The sequence below is a fragment of the Macaca thibetana genome, chromosome 14 (genome assembly GCF_024542745.1).
Source record: "Macaca thibetana thibetana isolate TM-01 chromosome 14, ASM2454274v1, whole genome shotgun sequence".
NCBI lineage: Eukaryota > Metazoa > Chordata > Mammalia > Primates > Cercopithecidae > Macaca > Macaca thibetana.
The window spans coordinates 77,849,962-77,864,808 of record NC_065591.1 but is presented as its reverse complement, the minus strand read 5'-3'; the positions used below and the strand labels follow the sequence as shown (position 1 = coordinate 77,864,808).

The 14,847-nt window shown below is 36.5% G+C and overlaps 1 protein-coding gene across 16 annotated transcripts in view; it reads left to right on the top strand.

The window, feature by feature from the left end:
• The window catches only part of PICALM (phosphatidylinositol binding clathrin assembly protein), a 113,146-nt gene that overhangs the window by 63,778 nt on the left and 34,521 nt on the right, over positions 1-14,847 (top strand). For all 16 annotated transcript variants that reach the window (XM_050755833.1, XM_050755839.1, XM_050755840.1 and 13 more), the window contains 4 exons: positions 3,106-3,191; positions 5,392-5,515; positions 5,763-5,899; positions 9,349-9,452. In XM_050755833.1, coding sequence (XP_050611790.1) covers positions 3,106-3,191; positions 5,392-5,515; positions 5,763-5,899; positions 9,349-9,452 — 451 coding nt within the window. The remainder of the gene's footprint in view (positions 1-3,105; positions 3,192-5,391; positions 5,516-5,762; positions 5,900-9,348; positions 9,453-14,847) is intronic.

Sequence of the window (14,847 nt, the reverse complement as noted above, 5' to 3'; positions counted from 1 at the left end):
CTGGGTTCAAGCGATTCTCCCACCTCAGCCTCCCAAGTAACTGGGATTACAGTCTTAAGCCACCATGCCCAGCTAATTGTTGTATTTTTAGTAGAGACAGAGTTTTGCCATGTTAACCAGGCTGGACTCAAACTCCTGACCTCAGGTGATCCGCCCACCTAGGCTTCCCAAAGCGTTGGGATTACAGGCGTGAGCCACCGCGTCCGGCCTCCAGGACATCTTTTAAATGCCTTGTTAACAGTTATTACTGAGCTTCTCTGTTCTCAATTGTTCTGATTCTTCCCTCTAATGTCAAGGCTAAGAGTATGCAATAAATCTAGTCCTGGGTTATATCTAAGTAAAGAATCCTGTATATGTCCACTTGAAATAAATTGGCTTTATTAAGAGCAAGCACATTATTCTGGGTTGAACATGAGATAAGTCATTGCTTGAATAACGTATAGTATAAAATGATTTGGCAACTTTAGATTCCCCTGTTACCCACCCCATTTGTTGTGCTTCCCTTATGTTTTATTTAAAATTCATTGTCCTCAGGATAGATATAGAAGTTACAGGCTATCATCATGTGTCTGTGCGTGTTAATATTCACCCTATTGTAATTAGAATAGGATTCTTTAACCTCTGTTCCTCTTTTCCTCTGTATTGATGATCTCTAAGCAAAGGGAACTTACCAGGCATTCTTTGGGTGATTCAGAAAATTTTCAAAAGTGAATAAAACAAAGCTGTTTACACTTTAGGGAAGATGGTGGTAATGCAGAAGAGTGGAAATTTGAGATTATTTACTCTTTTTTTTTTGTTATTACATATTCTTTCAAGGTGTAAAGCATCACATTTTCTTCACTCTTTGGGTTTTGTTGGGAGAGGGGGAGAACAGATAGGCTTTTGCTTTGTCACCCAGGCTGGAGCGCATTGACAAAATCATGGGTCACTACATCCTCAACCTCCCAGGCTCAAGTAATCCTTAGCCTCAGCCTCCTTAGTAGCTGGTATCACAGGCATATGCCACCACACCCAACTAGTTTTTAAATTTTTTTGTGGAGACAGGGTCCCCTTATATTCCACAGGCTGGTCTCAAACAACTGGGCTCAAGCAGTCGTTCCACCTCTACTTCCCAAAGTGTTGGGATTACAGGTGTGAGTCACTGTGCCCAGCCTCCTCACTGTTTGTCATGTGGATTTGACTTTTAAAGAATAGCCAGATATATTTAGAAGGGATTTTAGAAATGGTTTGTCTTACTTATCATAACTTGGTAATTTAATATTTTTATTTGTAAGCCACAGCTTAAACCCTTCAGAAAAAAGATAAACTACAGTTTCTATGACCAGAGTTTCAGTTTAGGATTTGGTACCATAGTAGTTAATTATGTAGTCTTTAAAGTCAGAGATACCTTCCCTATCTTGGCTTTGTTGTGTATGAAATATGTGATCTTGGACAGATAACTTAATCTTCACTGTCTCAGGTTGTTTATCTGTAAAATGGATATACCAGTAGTGTCTGCTTCATAGATTCAGTGACTACTACAAGGTAGCTAGCGCAGTACCTGTTGTGTGAGGAGAGCTTTTTAAATGTTAACCACTATCATCAACATCCTCCTTATTTCTGAAAGCTCTAAAGACAGTGCTTTGCTACATTTTTGCTGGGGCTGTAGGAAGTGCTTATGTACTCTCATTTCAACAAAGAAGTTCATCTTCCAATGTAGTATTTGGTTTTAAATGGTTTTCTACTGTATCTCCCTTGGGCTAAGGTCCTGGTATATAGAGGAAATAGTGGATGAAAGAAGTTGTTAAAGTCATAAATGATAGAGAAATTAGTAGGTATTGCCCCTTTAACTATTTTTAGATCCTGTAATCCAGAAACTGTGTCTCAAATCATGTAGAATATTTAGGGTAAGTAAACGCTACCGATGCATTTGCTTCACTTCTAGTGGACAGTTCTTAGTCTGCACACTGAAAAGGTTTCCTTTTGAAAGCTTTCTTCATATTAAGTTGAGATTTGACCTGTAGCCTGAGTTTAAAATAGTCTTCTGTTAAAAAAAGGTAAATACTCATTTCAGTGCAGTTTGATAAACATTTGTGTAACCAACACATCATTCAAGATAGGAAAATTCTATTTCCCCAATCCTTATGCCCCCTTCCAGTCACTTCTTACCCACCTCCGCAATCACTGTTTTGTTTTCGAATAGCATAATTTTGTTGGTTGTTAAACTTAATATAAGTGTAATCATACAAGTATTTACTTTTGCATTCTGGCTTTTTTTGCTCATCATATTGTTTGAGAGCTGTCTATATGTTGTTGAATATACTATTAATTAATTATTCTTTATTGCTGAATAATATTTACCATAATTTTGTCTATCCATTTTCCAAATGATGGACTTTTGGATTATTTGCAGTTTTTGACTGTTGTAAATAAAGCCACATTAAACATTAAGTCTTTTCTTACAGAGATAAGTTTTTATCCCTTTGGGGTAGTTAGGAATGGAATTGGGTCATGAAGGTGGGTGTGTATTTTAACTTTGTAAAAAACAACCTAATCCATTTTCAAGGTGATAAACTCCCACTAGTGATATATGAGAGTTCCAGTTGTTCCATGTGCTCACCAACATTTGATATTGCTAATGTATTTAACTTTAGTCATTGTAGTAAGTGAAAAGATGTATCTCATTGTGATTTTCATTTTCATTTCCCTGATGCCAGTGTTCAGTGTCATTTATCAATAATTATTCCAGAGTCATGTTTGAACACATTCAGTTGCTCAGCAGTGCTTATTAAGTAACTTCTGCATGCTCAGTAGTATGTCTAGCTTTTGGGAGTATGGTTTTACTTTAAAATTTAAGTACTTGCAAGATTTTAAAAAAATGTTTCATGTTTACATAGTTTTCTGTTCTTAACGTTTTTGGTAATGTTTCTTAATATTTCCAACTAGGTCATGTTTGTATAATAAAAGTAACATTGTCATTCTCATTAAGTAGCTAAAACTCCACTGTTAATAAGTACATGAAGAACATACCTGTTTATTTTTGTTGTTCTCTGATTAGATGATACTTGATTTAATTTGACCAGTGGCCTAATTATCATGAAATTCTTAATATTTGTACAATTGCAGGCCCCCAGCAGTCTTCTTGATGCTTTGGAACAACACTTAGCTTCCTTGGAAGGAAAGAAAATCAAAGATTCTACAGCTGCAAGCAGGTACATCATTCTTTGTAGGACAAAGATCAAGAGTGATTTTTCTGAGGGAGTAGATGAAATCAGCTCAAGTTCCAAGCTATTTAATTTCTCTTTATCTTGATTTGATTTTCTATAAAATGGGTTTAATCATAATATCAACCTCATAGAATTAGTATCAGGATTAAATGGATTAATACATGCAAATTCTTGAAATAGTTTCTGACCTTCAATAAATGTCAGCATCTGTTAAGATAATGACAGTGACTGCATAGTTTAGAATTGTGTTTATGATGTCAAAAGTTCTCCTGAAGATGATAGTGCATTGTTTTGTATGATGCTTTATAGTTATAAGATACTTTTTTTTTCTTTTCCCCCCCCCCCGAGACAAAATCACACTCTGCCCAGGCTGGAGTGCAGTGGTACAATCTTAGCTCACTTGTAACTTCCACCTCCCGGGTTCAAGCGATTCTTCCACCTCAGCCTCTCAAGTAGCTGGGACTACAGATGCATGCCACCACACCTGGCTAATTTTTGTATTTTTAGTAGAGACAGGGTTTCACCGTGTTGACCAGGCTGGTCTTGAACCCCTGAAATCAAGTGATCGGCACACCTCAGCCTCCCAAAGTGCTGGGATTACAGGCATGAACCACCGTGCCGGGCCTGTAATTACAAGATACTTTTGTATTAATTTGCTCAATCCTAACAATAGCACTGTGAAGCATGTAGTAGCAGTGCTGGGACTCAAACCTAGAATATCTGACATCAAATTGCATCATCTCTGTCTAATGCCAGTTCATGGGGTTGATTATTGATATTTTATATTTTAATCACTTTATTATGTTTTAAGCTAATTCCTCAGACTAAGACCAGTTAACCTCGCAAATTGAAAGTAACACATCATTTCATATCAATCTGGTAACATGATTTTTGCATTGGGTTAAGAAATTACTTGAGTTACTCTCATGTTTTCATATGAAGCTTTTTTAAAAACAACATGAAGAAAGAATTTGTATGGTGAGAACTTTCCTTTGGTTCTTTTTAGACTTTCTGATTGTTTCAGAACTTTAGTCTTTCTTTTAGTAATAAAATTTAAATAATTTTCAACGGAAAATGCCATTATTAGATTTTAGTACTTATTTTTAATCCTAGATTTGTACTTTGAATTTTCTAGTAGGATTTTCGAAGTAGCAGTCAAAACAATAAGTCTCATTTATTTGAGAGAATAATGAAGAAAAAAGCCATGTAGTTCAGGTGTACCAGTTTACCTGAAATGTTTATCATAAAATGTATTGGTTTTCTTGCATTTCTGTCAACTATGTCACTCTTCCTTTGTCTTCTGAGTTGTACCTTTTTATTGGCTTATTTATAATACTAATTTTATGTAAAATTTAAAAGAGTTTTTACCACTTTACGTGCTTAGAGTAGAAATTAATGATGATTAGTGTGTAGTAAAAGGAAAATAAAGCTCAAGGTAGTTCTTCAGATTAGAATTCTTTACCACTTGTTTTACTTAGCCTAGAGTTAACATTTGGAAAGTTAATGTTGAGGTTTATAATGTGGATACTTTTTTGATAAAAGGGAAAGGAGATGGCTTGTCAGTAAAAGATGATACATTGTATGTGTATATTAAAAAGGAAATTCTAGTTTGGCAAAAGGGCAGCACATAGAAAGATGCCAGATGACCTGGTGACTAGATTGAAACCAGTCTTCTTTTGAAGGAACCTGAAGTCCTCTGGGGATGTTGTTATAGGTGAAACATACCTAGACCTCCGTTACGTATTACTGGTATGCATGTTTTGGTGTTCTGTGGCACTGCCAAAATGTAGTCTGTAAATTAGCAGAGGGTTTTCACTGTGATAAGGTCAACACTTTTTCCCATCAGGGATTTTGTGGGAGTATGTGGGCTCTTTCCCAATTGCATTGGTTTCCCCTCTTGGGGCTTGGAAGAGACAATGTGCCCCACTCTCTTGTGAACCCTTTCCAAAGTCAAACATTTACTCTAAAAGCAGTGAGTGTATATGTAAGTCAAGATTTTTCTAATTGCTCTAATCCCGTAGATCACTGGGTGGAATATTTCATCTGAAGTACTGGATTTGAATCCAGAAGTTAAGTTTATAATTATAGTGCCTATCCATGGCAAGGTTGCCAGACCATTTCCTGACCTGGGTGTAATGTGAAGTGTTTAGCAAAAAGCCAAATTATCTCTGTTCAATTATCCTAGGGCAACTACACTTTCCAATGCAGTGTCTTCCCTGGCAAGCACTGGTCTATCTCTGACCAAAGTGGATGAAAGGGAAAAGCAGGCAGCATTAGAGGAAGAACAGGCACGTTTGAAAGCTTTAAAGGTAAGTTTGTGCATTCTCCATATTTGGAAAAATGAGTACAGGTGTTCATTAGGTAAATGGGGCCTCTGCACAGAGTCTTAAATGTATAGTGTTAATGGGCTGAAACTCAGTCTGACTTTTCATCGTGACATAGAATTAGGTAAAACAGAATATCTGCTATCAGAACAAATTAGAAAATGCTTTTTTCAGAGGTTGTACAAACAAATCTAGTTTCTGGAATCCTTATGGTAGTTCCCTTTCTTAACAGGAACAGCGCCTAAAAGAACTTGCAAAGAAACCTCATACCTCCTTAACAACTGCAGCCTCTCCTGTATCCACCTCAGCAGGAGGGATAATGACTGCACCAGCCATTGACATATTTTCTACCCCTAGTTCTTCTAACAGGTAGGAGTAGAAGTTAAGGTTACCTTTGAATACGTAGGTTCAAAGACTTCTAATAGAAATTTTGCAGGAATTTTCAGGTTTACTTTTATTTATACTTTTATAATCTATTCACACAAAGAGGTGGCGATAAATGGTGATATTGGTATAATACCTAAAGATAAAGTGGTGAGAGTTTATATTTTACTTATTTAGGAAATGAAATATAGTTAAATCACTGATTTATGCTAATAGGAATATAGCTCTTATCTCTGGGCAAACTTTTTATTGTGTAAAAATTATGATTAAACACATTTATGAGACATCTAATGCTTCGAGACCCTTTATAGCTCTTTGACATATGGGTATGATGTATATTTTAAAATACCATTTCATTGGATATTAAACATCTGTCATATCTGTTTCCTGGTTTTAAACTCTGTAATCTGGAACATAATGACAGTTTAGTTGCCAGGTTTCTTGGTATTGAAGCCCACCACACTAACTTTAATAATCTTGTTGTCTAATTTAAGCTACTTAACATGGAAATATAATATTGGGTAAAGTAAAATAATTGACATTTTCTAAACCTGTTTTGTCTTTTACCTCAGAGTGGCTTAAAGTAGTTTAAAAGTCAGATTCTGGTTTGAATCCTGGGTCTTTTAGTTCTTAACTTTTTTTGAGAACTTGTTTTCAAGTGAGATTGTGGTTATCAACTTTAACATCAGAAACATTTGGAGAGTTTATTAAACTACAGATATCTGAGTCCCAGTCCTGGAGTTCTGATTCAATAGGTGGGACTTGGGGCCCAAGAATTTTTGTTTCTAAGATGCTCCCAGATGACTAGCTGTTATTAGCACAGTGCGTTATTAGCACATGTTAAATGTTCCATAGAGTGGTGAGTTTTTTCCTTTCACTTTGTTGTTGCTGTTTATTTTATTAACTCGCCCTTGAAAGTTCATCTTCCTGCCTACTGACTCCTAATAGCTGAGCCTAAAAGCTCATTGTAAGTTTTAGTATGTGAAATGCTTGCTGTGTGCATTCTCAGTTGCTACCTGCTCCCTAAAATCTTAGTAGGTGTTTGCTGAATTTAGTTCTCTTTTTCCTTTCAGCTTTATGATTTGTTTGCTCATGTATGCTACCTTCTTTAATCCCCAGTTAAGTAACATTGACCCCATTAAGGGGCAAGTTCTCAACATGGAGACCTTGAAAAGAAGTCTGTCCTAGGAGAGATAAATGAAAAGAATGTTCAGTGTTTGAGGCTGAAACAAATTATTGGATAAAGAACTAATTTCACTGTTTTATCTCACGTACTAAAAATGTTCACCTTTTTAATAGTATTTAAGGGCAAATCTTACAGCCCATTTATAGAATTCTTATTGTATATTCTATATGTTCCCCAAAGCACTAAATGCATTTATATCTACTATCTACACAACTGTTTTACATCTAAAAGACATGTCTTCAAAACTTTTTTATAAAAATACAGTTAGAAGGAATAAGTTCTAGTGTTTGATAGCACAGTAGAATTACTAGTTAGTAATAATAATTGCGTTATCTATGTCAAAGTAGCTAGAAGATTTAGAATGTTCTCAACACAGAGAAATGATGAATGTTTGAGTTGTGATAGATGTCCTGATAATTACATGGTATGCATGTATCACAATATCATATGTATCCCATAAATATGTACAGTTGTTGTATATCCATTTAAAAAGAAAAACATTCTATTTTGGAGAATATATAAGTTAAAAATTAGGAGCTGGGTGTAGTGGCATGTGCCTGTTGTCGCAGCTACTCAGGTGGTTGAGGCAGGAGGAAGGCCTGAGCCCAGCAGTACAATGCTAGCCTGGGCAACATAGCAAGACCCCGTCTCTTTGCCTGTCTCTCTCTTATTCTCTCTCTTTTGAGACAGTGTCTTACTCTGTTACCCAGGCTGGAGTGCAGTGGCACAGTTATGGCTCACTGCAGCCTCAACCTCCTGGGCTCGAGCGTTCCCCCGTCTTAGCTTCCTGAGTAGCTGGGACTACAGGCGCACTCCACGATGCCCAGCTATTTTTCGTTTTTTTTTTTTTTTTGTTTTTTTTTTTTTTTTTTTTTTTTTTTTTTTGCCATTTTGCCCAAGCCGATCTTGAACTGTTGGACTCAAGCAGTCCACACACCTCGGCCTCCCAAAGTGCTGGGATTACAGGCATCAGCCACTGCACCCAGCCTCCAGACCCCTTAAAAAAATTATCTGTATTGTGTTTGAATTTTTAGACACTCTAGGGTCATGTTTTGAGTTGTTCATTAAAATCACATAGAAGTCTTGAGGTCAGAAATATATCATGTAAGCCAGGCATGGTGGCTCATGCCTGTAATCCCAGCACGTTGGGAGGCTGAGGTGGGTGGATCATCTGAGGTCAGGAGTTTGAGGCCAACCTGGGCAGTGTGGTGAAACCCTGTCTCTACTAAAGGACAAAAATTAGCCAGGCATGGTGGCATGCGCCTGTAATCCCAGCTACTTGGGAGGCTAAGGCATGCAAATCACTGGAACGCAGGAGGTGGAGGTTGCATTGAGCCAAGATTGCATCACTGCACTCCAGCCTGGACAACAGAGTGAGACTCTTGTCTCAAAAAAAAAAAAAAAAAAAATAGGCTGAGTGCAGTGGCTCACGCCTGTAATCCCAGCACTGTGGGAGGCCGAGGTGGGCAGATCACCTGAGGTCAAGAGTTTGAGACCAGCCTGGCCAACATGGTGAAACCCCGTCTCTATAAAAATACAAAAATTAGCCGGGTGTGGTGCTGCGCACCTGTAGTCCCAGCTGCTCGGAAGGCTAAGACAGGAGAATCACTTGAACCCGGAAGGCGGAGGTTACAGTGAGTGAGCCAAGATCGTGCCACTGCACTCCATCCTGGGCGACAGAGCGAGACTCTTGTCTCAAAAACAAGAAGAAAGAAATATATCATGTAAATAGTGTATTGTATAATGGGGTGGCTCTATTCATAAATGCATGTAAAATTTTTTCCCTGTATCATTGATACGTAGTTGGGATACTGAGGCACTAGAAGTGAGGTTAAGGAGTATTTTACTTTGTAGTGTATTGCAAATGTGATTCAAGTTCTGTGAATATTAAAAGAATTTTAAAAATATTAAAATTGCTATGATATTTTGTATTTTAGAATCTTATGTTTAGGTTCATTTTAATAAGGAAATTAGTTTTTTTCCGGGGGAAGACATTTATCCTTTTCCGAAGAGCTACTGTTCTTTGAATCCTGTATAAACTTAAGATATGATATTAGATTATTTTTCCAAGCCTCCTTAGAAATATGCTATTATATGAAGAAACTGTTCCTCAAAATTTTGAGATTTATATTAATGAGACTTTTCTTCCTTGTTTTTAATGTTTTTATCTGCGGTGGGCAGAGAAGGTGACACTAAAGTAGCAAAGTTTTTCTGGTAAATAAAACATGTTTCCAAAATATCTTTCTAGCACATCAAAGCTGCCCAATGATCTGCTTGATTTGCAGCAGCCAACTTTTCACCCATCTGTACATCCTATGTCAACTGCTTCTCAGGTAGCAAGTACATGGGGAGGTAAGCATTGATTAATTCTATTTTAGATTTTACATGCATCTCTTCTCATTCTGTGGTGTTTTACTTATTTGTAGTTTTTTATTACACTTGATGCATGAGAACTTGATAAATATTAAAATGGTAGTGAAGCAGTTTTATCCCTTGAAGGTATGTTCATTTATTATAAATAATTTAGGAATTTATGTTCAAATAAATTATGAAATGACATTTAATAAAGATAAATGTAAGAGGAAGGACCAAGTGTATTTTTAGGTATGAGATTATTCTTTTAATGTTGAATTTTTATTTCATAACCAGAAAATGCATAGTGGTTATTTTGATTTTGGTGTAGAATTTTTGTTTTAACTTTTGGGGAAATAACTTATCTTTGTGTTAAGTATATGATAAAGTTCTAATAAAACTCAGATGGTATTACCACACAGGAACTATGTTGTGACCAGGATTGTCTTGACCAGCTGTATGATCAAGACTTAAATGTTTTAAATGTTTTTTAAATTAAGACCCGAAAGATTTTGCTAGTCAAAGAATTTTCCCCTTGTGCCAATAGGTATGTTTGCTGCCCTTAAGCATTTCTGAAGTGATAGGCTTATCTCTCATAGCAAGATAAATTATTCTAATGAGTTTTTACAGTATATAAACAAAGCTTTTTTCATTTTATTTTAATGATTTGAATTTAAGAACATTTTAAATTTTTTTTTTAAGGAACTATATCCTAGAAAGTAAGCTCTGTGAAGGCAGGTTTTAAAATATTTTGTTCTGACAGGTAGTTTGTAAACGTTAGTTGAATAAGTGGGCGCTTTCTCTTCTGGACAAGTTCTTTTGGTGTCAAGGTGGGGCACAGAGCAGATAGTGAAACCCTAAAACACTAGATTTCAGGCTAGTTTTGTGAGCCTGAACTTGATTTCAAAAACTAATTGACTTTGAAGGCTAGTTTAATTTAGCTAAATCTTAAGATCTGAGAGTAATTCCTAAAAATGACAAGATAGTAATTGTTAAGTATTTTAGAATTATTTCAGAATGAACTGTAGATAGCAAATTAAGATTTAGAAAGGAGTTTCTTGATACCCTGATGGTATGTTCTGATTTTTGAATTCTTAATTATTTTCTGCCTTATTGTGAATTGCTTTAGAAAAGGTTAGTAGAATTAACATGATCATTTAAGCAGTTTCAGCTTATTTCCTTTTTTAAAAAATGTAGTAGTCTTTTTAAAACTAAGGCTGAGTTGTTTTTCTAAATAGATTAAAAATATTACAGAAGGCCAAATAAAAATATATTTAACATTTCAAAGAAGCTGAACTGCAATTCCTAATTGTTTTGTCTGGACACCATGTACAACTAAAAATGACAAGTTGAAGTTTCTACTTGAAATTGTTAAAGTCACATGTGAAAGCAGATAGACTGTTACGGTGGGAGAACAATTCTAAGTAATTTCAATCTGTAAGAATTGTTCTGTGGCCTGTTAGAAGACATTATTCCATCAAAGTCTCTATGTGACAGACTGCAATATATTGGAATACATTTAATCATGTTTTACTTTTCTATTTTAGTTTATTTTGCTTTGTATGCTATTTCTGTAAAAATTTCCCCCATATTAAGTCCCATAGTTTAATCAGAATTAAATCCTGTCTTGACTTTCATATAAGGATATTTGGCTTCTGAGTTGGTGATAACCAAGGTTTTGACTTCCGCATGATGCTGAGGAGTATTTTAAGCCAAGAATATTCTAATTCGAGTCAGTATTCATATCCAGGACAATCATATTGATATATATTTTTTTAATTTTTAAAATTAAAGTTTGACTAAACAAAGTTAGACTGAAATAAAGAAATCTCATATATGGCCAGGTGCGGTGGCTCACACCTGTAATCCCAGTACTTTGGGAAGCCAAGGCGGGCAGATCACACGAAGACAGGAGTTCCAGACCAGACTCACCAACATGGCAAAAGCCTGTCTCTACTAAAAATACAAAAATTAGCCAGGTTTGGTGGTGCACATCTGTAATCCCCACTTCTCGGGAGGCTGAGGCGTGAGAATCACTTTAACCCGGGAGGCGGAGATTGCAGTGAGCCGAGATTTGTGCCACCACACTCTAGCCTGTGCGACAGAGTGAGACTCTTGTCTCAAAAGAAAAGAAATCTCATATATGAGAAGCTTAGATCATAACATTAAATGCTTAGGGTATTTTGAAGTTAACTATTTAGCTGAACACTTAAATATGTAACAGTTTACATATAATGCTGCTCTTATAGTATATGACAAAACAAAGGTATGATTTTTTTCATAATCCCCAAATCTTGTTCTATTCTTTTATTGGCTTTTATTAGCTAAAAATGAATGCCAATAATAGACCTAGTATTTAATGTAGTTCTTATAAACATCACAGAAATGATGTGCATTCCTGGTCATAGATAGATTAGTGATAAGGTAGAGATAAAGGGAAGAAAAGTTTGTATGTGTATATGAAAGACATTTAAGATTCCACCTTTTGGTAGAATGAAAATGAGAGAACAGAAGCTCTCTTGTTGCCCTCATTGTATTGTTAATGAGCCTTGACTTTTTCAAAAAATGTTGTGGAGTCTAAACAAGCAGTGGGTATTGAATACTAATACCCGAGAAGACCTAGGTTTTCATCACCCTGAACATTTTGTATTATAGCAAACTTTTGAGTTTTTATATCTAAAAATACGCAATATTATCAGCTTGGTACACCATTGAGTATTTGAAGCAAGATTTCAGATTTTAGTTTAGGTGTAATAGAATCCATTCTGAAGTGTAATTTGCTTTACTTTTAGCTGGCATGAAACACAAAACACTTGATGAAAAAATTTGATTACCTGGGCAGGTGCAGTGGCTCATACCTGTAATTGCAATACTTTAGGAGACCAAGGCAGCAGGAGGATTACGTGAGCCCAGGAGTTCGAGACCAGCCTGGGCAACATAGCAAGACCTTGTCTTTACCAAACAATATTTTAAAAAAAATTAGTTTACTGTGTGTGAATGTAGGTATCAGTTGTTTAGGACTTAAAGGCTATAGTATGACTGTGGTGCCATTTTAGTCTTTGTTTTAACTTTTTTTGGATTTTTTTTAATGACTCTAGTGTAGCATAGAATTAAACTTTTGGGCCAGGTGTGTTGGCTCATGCCTGTAATCCCAGCACTTTGGGAGATTGAGGTGGGTGGATCACTTGAGGTCGGGAATTTGAGACCAGCCTGGCCAACATGGTGATACCCCGTCTCTACTAAAAATATAAAAATTAGCTAGGTGTGGTGGTGTGCACCTGTAATCCCAGATACTCGGGAAGCTGAGACACTAGAGTCGCTTGAACCTGAGAGGTGGAGGTTGCAGTGAGCCAAGGTCATGCCCTTGCATTCCAGCCTGGGCGACAGAGCGAACCTCTGTCTCAAAAAAATAAACTTGAATGAATAATGAAAAAAATAATGGACAAAACTGTATTTAAAAATTTTAAACTGGGTGCAGTGGCTCACACTTGTAATCCCAGCACTTTGGGAGCTGAGACAGACGATTGCTTGAGCCCAGGAGTTTGAGACCAGCCTGGGCAACATGGCGAGACCTTGCTTCTACAAAAAAAAAGAGAAAATTAGCCGGGCATGGTGCCATACACTTGTGGTCCCAGCTACTCAGAGGGCTAAAGTGGGGGGATTGCTTGAGCACAGAAAGTTCGAGGCTTCAGTAAGCCATGATTGTGCCATTGCACTCTGACCTGGGCGACGGAGCAAGACTATCTAAAGGAAAAAAAAAAAAAAAAAACTTTAAGGGATTTAGAATTGCCAGTTTAATAGATTAACTTGAAATAGCTGGAGCGTTATTACACCTTAATGAATTGGTTTTTATTATTATAGTGTAATGTCCATAATTAACATCTTGTAGATTACCTGTAATGTTTTGTCAAGTAGATTAGGAACTGGTTTTCCTTATCCGATTGATCTAATTATGAATACATTTGCACATATTTCTGAATATTCTTCTCTAAGGTGTTTCACATAATAGGAAGTGATTGAAATTAGGTGCTAGGGAAATTAGGTGCTAGATAAAACCTATCTGTCAGTAGAACAGCGGATAACTGGTAACCTTTCTTGAACATGTGTATTCTCATAAACCAATGGCTCTGTTACAGAAATAGTGTGTGGTTTTTTTTTAAAAAATGACTTATTTCATGGCTTTTTTTTTGCATGAAAAACAGGTATTTTACTTGACAAAATACAATGTACTTTTAAAATTCTATGCAGCTATTAATATCATGTATTTAAAAACAGAACATTTGGCTGTGTGTGGTGGCTCATGCCTATAATGCCAGCACTTTGGGAGGCCAAAGTGGGTGGATCACCTGAGGTCAGGAGTTCGAGGCCAGCCTGGCCAACATGGTGAAACCCCGTCTCTACTAAAAATAGAAAAATGAGCTGAGCATGGTGGCACGCGCCTGTAATCCCAGCTACTCGGGAGGCTGAGGCAGGAGAATTGCTTGAACCCAAGAGGCGGAAGTTGCAATGAGCCGGAGGTTGCAGTGAGCTGAGATCATGTCATTGCACTCCAGCCTGGATGACACAGCGAGACTCCATCTAAAAAAAAAAAAAAAAAAAAAATCAGAACTTTCGGCCTAACTGGCCAACTTTAAGCTTAATGCTTTCTTATGCAAGAAGAAGCTAGAGTGACCATCAGTATATATATTAGCTAAAAATACATATATATTTTTAGTACTAAAAACCACTGTCCGTGGTGGCTCATGCCTGTAATCCCACCACTTTGGGAGGCCAAGGCAGGAGGATTGCTTGAGTCCAGACAGGGGTTCAAGACTAGCATTGGTATTATAGCATCTCTACAAAAATTAGCCAGGCACGGTGGCACGTGCCTGTAGTCTCAGCTACTCGGGAGGCTGAGGTGGGAGGATCACTTGAGCCCAGGAGTTTGAGGTTACAGTGAGCCATGATTGTACCACTGCAGTCTGCCTGGGCAACAGAGCAAGACCCACTCTCAAAAAGAACAAAACAAAAAAAACCCACTGCACCCCCCTACAACTTCTTGTAACTATTTTCTACTTTTTATTTCTTAATTATTGTTTTCTGATTCTTTTTTCCCAGTGTTCCATTTATTGGGGAATGGAATGATGGGAAAGATTTCACGTTTGAATAGCATAATCAGTATATTTTAATGAATTTGTAGGACTTTATTTTTTTTAGTGTGAATTGGTGTTCCATAAGAATACTATTATAGAAAAGTTCTTATGTTACAGAAAAAGTTGTATTGAAAAGATGTGTTATTTTAAAAATCATAACCTGAGTATTTTCTTGATTTTTTTTTCCTTTTTCAAACAGTTGTATTTGAGCTTGCAGAATGCTTACCTTGAATTTTTTGACTTTAAAGGAAATGTGTCTATAT